This window comes from Limanda limanda, chromosome 8, assembly GCF_963576545.1.
Source record: "Limanda limanda chromosome 8, fLimLim1.1, whole genome shotgun sequence".
NCBI classification, from domain to species: Eukaryota; Metazoa; Chordata; class Actinopteri; order Pleuronectiformes; family Pleuronectidae; genus Limanda; species Limanda limanda.
This window is the reverse complement of record NC_083643.1, coordinates 18,497,289-18,503,947: the sequence shown is the minus strand read 5'-3', so window position 1 is coordinate 18,503,947 and position 6,659 is coordinate 18,497,289. Positions and strand designations below refer to the sequence as shown.

The 6,659-nt window shown below is 48.9% G+C and overlaps 1 protein-coding gene across 1 annotated transcript; it reads left to right on the top strand.

Moving 5' to 3' along the window:
* Positions 1-1,062: 1,062 nt before the first annotated feature.
* On the top strand, positions 1,063-6,347 carry LOC133009641 (uncharacterized). Its single transcript, XM_061077171.1, has 2 exons — positions 1,063-6,019; positions 6,318-6,347. Exon 1 carries the CDS (start codon positions 1,095-1,097, stop codon positions 5,742-5,744), a length of 4,650 nt encoding a protein of 1,549 aa, XP_060933154.1. The 5' UTR covers positions 1,063-1,094; the 3' UTR covers positions 5,745-6,019; positions 6,318-6,347.
* Positions 6,348-6,659: the final 312 nt, after the last annotated feature.

Here is a 6,659-nt window from a genome sequence, read left to right as displayed (position 1 = left end):
TAGAAAAAACTACAGAAAAAACCCACAACATGCCTCCATACTGTTCATGTGGTGTCATCCAGTGTCTGTAAACCCCGGCATTCAAATTCGTTTTAAAACGAGTTCATTATCACCGTGTTTAACCTAAATCTCTGCTACTGGGAAATAGCTAGCATATGTAGTGATGCTAACACGGACCTAGTGTGCAGCCTTGGGCGAGAGCTTGTGTGAAGTGTGTGCGGTGCTTCCGGGTTGTGCGTGGGAACGTGGCTCCGAGGAGGATATCGGAGGACATTTAAGCTGAAAACTTGGTGTAAATGACGCTGTTTAGAGTCGATTTTGAATGTCGGGGCTGTTACGTGTGTGGTTGTTTTCCTGTGTCTCCCCTCTCATTCTCTGCAGGTCTCACACCATTGGCTGTTCCTCCACCATCGTCCAACCCCCTGTCCAATCTGGGAGCTGTCTGTTGGCCAATTAGTGTCGTCAGGCCTTGATAACTTGCACCTGTTTTGTCTCCATGGAGAGAGGCCATTGTCTGCCTGTGTGTGGGCTGTGTGGAGCTGTTGCTTTTTGTTTGTGAGATGCCACCGGGGTTTAGGTGAATAGGTAAGACACCCTTGGGTTTACACTGCCATCACGTAGACCATACTCTGTTATCACATCAGGTTAGGAGCGGGGCCACCCTCTGTATGTATTAGCTAGGTTGTATGTGTGCACTAGTTAGTTGTCACGTTATCTTGTTTTCTTTGCTTTGGCTCCGCTTATAGTTCCCTATTCCCCTTGGCGGATCGCTGGCTAAATAAAACACACTTACTGATCCAGTTTGCTGTTGTGCCCTGTTTTTGTTGTTCTCCGAGTCAGCCTAACAGTAACATGTGTTATGGTTCCCCTACTCCCCCCCTAGACGTAGCAAGCTAACATCCTGGAGCCGTAACATATTTGGGGGCTCATCCGGGATCCTCATTGTAGGACTCCACGTCGGGCTGGCTTAGAGGTGTTCGATGCAGGTGTGCACATAGTGTAGCTGGTTTGTGTGTATAAGATAGGCAGTAGTTTTTTTTGTAGGGCTCGTTATGGAGGCTTTTGAGTTGGGTGTCTTTTTGGCTGATCCGTCTATGGATCGAATTGACAGATGCCGGAAGGCTGATTTATATGCCATAGCGGCTCATTTTGAGTTTCCAGTTCAGGGGACCCTGCTCAAAGCGAGACTTAAGGAGTGTGTCGTGGATATGCTGGTGGGCAAGGAGGTGCTTGGTGTGAATGCGGCTTCTCCTTGTAGTGATGATAGGGAGGACATGCAGGCTGGGGCAGAGGCTAAGCCACCCGCTACCTTACCACGCTTTAATCCGTTGTCACCTACTTTATTAATGTCGTCTCAGGACGCCCGTCTGAAAGTAAGGTTGGCCCGCTTGCAAATGGAGGCTGAGCGTGGAGAGAGGCAAGCTGAGCGTGAGCACCATCTGGAGATCCGACGGATTGAGGCAGAGAAGGAGGTGAAACTACGGAGGTTGGAATTGGAGGCTGCAAGTGCAGCACGTTCACCCCAAACCACCCTCTCTTCTCCACTAGCTAGCTCATTTTGCACATTGGATGTGACTAAACAAATGGCGTTGGTTCCGCAGTTCCGGGAATCGGAAATCGATTCTTATTTTGGTGTGTTTGAACGCATCGCAGTTTCTATGCAGTGGCCTAAAGAGGTGTGGCCCCTCTTGCTTCAGTGTAAACTAACTGGTAAAGCTCAGGAGGTGTTGGCGTCCATTTCGTTGGCGGACAGTCTAGATTACGAAATTGTTAAAACCACTGTTCTTCGTGCGTATGAGTTAGTACCTGAGGCATATAGACAAAAATTTAGGAGTTGCAAAAAGTCTCCTGATCGTACTTTCATGGAGTTTGCTCGAGAGAAGGCCACCTTGTTTGATCGGTGGTGCACCGCCACTAAAACTACAGATTTTTCCTCTCTTCGAGAATTAGTCCTGCTGGAGGAATTCAAGAATAGTGTATCAGAACGTATAGTAACATACTTGAATGAGCAAAAAGTGGTGTCAATGTCCCAGGCAGCTGTATTAGCGGACGAGTTTGTACTCACCCACAAGCCCGCTCATTCGTTCTCTACCTCTCCAACCACTCAGTTTCGCAGGTCAGTTTCGCTACCTTTACGTTCTAGGGAGGAACGGGAGTGTTATTATTGTCATGAATTTGGCCATTTAATTGCTGACTGTCAGCTTCGTATGAGAAATCATCCACCGCCCGTTCAACAACAAAAGGGGGTTGGGTTGATAAGTACAGTTTCTCGCTCTGTGGCAGTTATGCCGAATGTGTGCATTTCTGACCTTCCTGACCCCAGCTACAAACCATTCATTTTGAGTGGTCTTGTGTCACTGACCGGTGATCCAAAGGAACAGCAAAAGGTTCAGATTCTCCGTGACACTGGGGCGGCCCAGTCGTTTATCCTCTCTGATGCAGTGCCATTGTCAGGTGATTCATTCTGTGGTTCCAGTGTTTTGGTTCAGGGCATAGAGATGGGATTTGTGCCAGTCCCCTTGCACCTGATACATTTAAAATGTGATTTAGTCAGTGGAATTTTCAAAGTCGGGGTATGTCATAACCTGCCGGTAAAAGGCGTTCAGTTTATCATGGGCAATGATATTGCTGGAGGCAGAGTGCTGCCTATGTTGGAGGTATTGGACTGTCCCGAAGCTAACGCTGAGGATGAGTTAGCCGAGAGATTCCCTGGGATTTTTCCGGTGGGGGCTGTTACACGGGCGCAGTCCCGACCATTGAGTAATGTGGTTGACCTGTCTGACTCCTTTCTTGTCCCAGTGGGGGACGTAAATGAGGTTACTGGTTCTACCTCTGTGCCCCCTCCACAGCCTGATAAGAACAGTGCCGTTGAGAGTGCTGGCCTTAGTCTCGACCCATTGCCTCTACCGATAACTCGTGATAAGCTGGTTGCTATGCAAAAGATAGATTCTACACTGGAGCAGTGTTATGGGAAGGCTGTTACTCCGGGTGGGGATATCGACGGTAAGGTGGGTTACTTCCTAGATAATGCTCTTCTCATGCGTAAGTGGACTTCATCTCTTGATTCAGAACGTGACTGGAGTGTGATCTATCAGATTGTAGTGCCTGTTGCATATCGACAGGATATTCTATCACTTGCTCATAGTCACGTATGGTCTGGTCATTTAGGTATCACGAAAACCTATGACAGGATTCTAAGGCACTTCTTTTGGCCTGGACTGAAACGTGATGTAGCTGCATTCTGTCGTACTTGTCATACCTGTCAGGTCACAGGAAAACCAAACCAGGTTATTCCACCCGCTCCTCTCTGTCCGATACCCGCGTTAGGTGAGCCTTTTGAGCACGTGTTAGTTGATTGTGTTGGCCCATTGCCTAAGTCTAAGACTGGTAACCAGTTTTTATTGACGATTATGTGTGTTGCTACACGGTATCCTGAGGCTATTCCCCTTCGGAAAATCACTGCTCAGGCAGTGGTCAAGGCTTTGGTTAAGTTTTTCTCGACGTTTGGGCTCCCGAAAGTGGTGCAAACTGATCAAGGAAGTAATTTCCTTTCTAACCTTTTTGAGCAGGTGCTGACATCTTTGTCTATTACACACAGAGTTTCCAGTGCCTACCACCCTGAGTCTCAGGGTGCTCTCGAACGTTGGCACCAAACGCTTAAATCCATACTGCGAAAGTACTGTCTCGAGACCGGGAGAGACTGGGATGAGGGTGTTCCTTTTGCCTTGTTTGCGGTTCGTGAGATCGTTCAGGAGTCCTTAGGGTTTAGTCCGGCTGACCTTGTTTTTGGACATACGGTACGCGGCCCTCTCAGAGTTCTGAAAGACCAGCTTATCTCGGGTAGTGCTTCTTCTCAAAATGTGTTAACTTATGTGAGCCGGTTCCGTGAACGGTTGCACAGTGCCTGTGCCCTCGCTAGGGAAGCTCTGTCCGCCTCACAGAAGCGGATGAAGCGTCACTTTGATGAGAAGGCTGTCCCACGTTCACTGCAGACGGGTGACCAGGTTCTAGTTCTGCTTCCCATTCCCGGATCCTCCCTCTCTGCCCGTTTCTCCGGTCCTTATTGTGTGGGACGGAAGTTGAGTGACACAGATTATGTTATACAGACCCCAGATCGGAGGCGCAAGACAAGAGTTTGCCATGTTAACATGCTTAAGTTGTATCATGCAAAAGTTACTCCTCCTGAGGACTCCGTAGAAGGGTCTACGGGTCCCACAGTCAAGTCTGCCGTTCCAGCTGTATTGGTTCCAGGCTCCTACCAGGTTCCTGAGGGTGACGAGGATGGATTGGAGTTGCGGAGTGCTCCTCAACAGACCCCTCGGTTGTTGAACTCTCGGATGCTGTCATCTCTGGACTCGCATCTGGCCTATCTGGATGAGGAACGTAGGGCTGACATGGTAGCCCTAATACGTGGGTTCCCTTGTCTGTTCGGTGATGTTCCTTCCCTGACCAACGTTTTGAAGCATGATATAGATGTGGGAGGTGCAGCACCTATCAAGCAGCATCCATACCGCATTAACGCTACGAAAAGGTTGATCATGTCGCAGGAGGTGTCTTATTTAGTAGAGAATAGTCTGGCGTCTTCGAGCTCTAGTCCTTGGAGTTCACCATGCCTCTTGGTACCCAAGCCTGATGGCACGTTCCGTTTCTGTACGGATTATAGGAAGGTGAACGCAGTCACGGTTCCTGACTCGTACCCGTTGCCGCGTATTGATGATTGTGTGGACACCATTGGGTCTGCCCGGTATGTGACAAAGCTGGATCTGTTAAAGGGATATTGGCAAGTCCCACTTACTGCTCGTGCTTCGGAGATCTCCGCATTTGTCACTCCAGACAAGTTTCAGCAGTACTCAGTGATGGCGTTTGGGATGCGGAATGCACCTGCCACTTTCCAGCGCTTAGTGAATATTGTTTTAGCTGACGTCCCACACTGTGCTGCTTACCTCGATGATGTAGTTGTGTATTCGTCTGATTGGGCTGCTCATGTAGATACCTTGACAACAGTGTTCCAGCGTTTGGCGAGGGCTTCCTTGACGCTGAATTTGGCAAAATGTGAGTTTGGTAGGGCTACCGTTACTTACCTTGGTAAACAGGTTGGGGGTGGTGAGGTGCGCCCCGTGGAGGCTAAGGTGACTGCTATCACTGCCTTCCCAGTGCCCATCACCCGGCGTGAGCTGCGCCGCTTCTTGGGTATGGCTGGGTATTATCGTGGGTTCTGTAGGAATTTTTCCTCTGTTGTCGCCCCTCTGACTAGTCTGCTGAGCCCCTTGGTCCCGTTTGCGTGGTCTCCAGATTGCCAACACGCTTTTGTTTCTGTTAAGACTCTGCTATGTAGTACCCCTGTTCTGGTGGCTCCTGACTTTGAGAAGCCATTCAAGATGGAGGTAGACGCATGCAATGTAGGTGCCGGTGCCGTTCTTATCCAGGAGGATTCCAACGGGCTGGACCATCCGGTCTGCTACTTCTCACGGAAGTTCAATGAGTGCCAGACACGGTACTCTACTATTGAGCAGGAAGCTCTGGCTTTGCTGATGGCACTCCAGTTTTTTGAAGTTTATTTGGGATCGAGTTCTAGGCCAATTGTGGTCTACACGGATCACAATCCGCTGGTTTTTCTCCACCGGATGTATAATCAGAACCAGCGCCTCATGCGGTGGGCGCTGATTGTGCAGGGGTACAACCTGGTGATTCGTCACAAGAAGGGCTCCGAGAATATGTGTGCGGATGCCCTTTCTCGTGTGTGATGTTTGCTCTTATGGGTGGGGGTGTTACGTGTGTGGTTGTTTTCCTGTGTCTCCCCTCTCATTCTCTGCAGGTCTCACACCATTGGCTGTTCCTCCACCATCGTCCAACCCCCTGTCCAATCTGGGAGCTGTCTGTTGGCCAATTAGTGTCGTCAGGCCTTGATAACTTGCACCTGTTTTGTCTCCATGGAGAGAGGCCATTGTCTGCCTGTGTGTGGGCTGTGTGGAGCTGTTGCTTTTTGTTTGTGAGATGCCACCGGGGTTTAGGTGAATAGGTAAGACACCCTTGGGTTTACACTGCCATCACGTAGACCATACTCTGTTATCACATCAGGTTAGGAGCGGGGCCACCCTCTGTATGTATTAGCTAGGTTGTATGTGTGCACTAGTTAGTTGTCACGTTATCTTGTTTTCTTTGCTTTGGCTCCGCTTATAGTTCCCTATTCCCCTTGGCGGATCGCTGGCTAAATAAAACACACTTACTGATCCAGTTTGCTGTTGTGCCCTGTTTTTGTTGTTCTCCGAGTCAGCCTAACAGTAACATGTGTTATGGTTCCCCTACTCCCCCCCTAGACGTAGCAAGCTAACATCCTGGAGCCGTAACAGGGGCTCCCTGACACTCCACAATATCAGTATTGAGGCATGTTGTGTTTTTTTTCTGTTGTATTTGTACTTTTGAAGACGTGGTCACCATTCCTTCAATTGTATTGGATTTGGCTGCAACGCTGTTTACCCCTGAGACTTCAAAAGGGTTTTGCGGACTCAAAAACTTCACCCGACCCTCCAATGGCATAGTGCTGAGAAGATGAGTGAATTTTCATTTTTCGGTGAACTATCCCTTTAACTCACAGTCTGTTTTAAAGTTTCTTTATTCACCACTGAGAGTTAAGATTTAAATAAAAGTACATTTTCAAA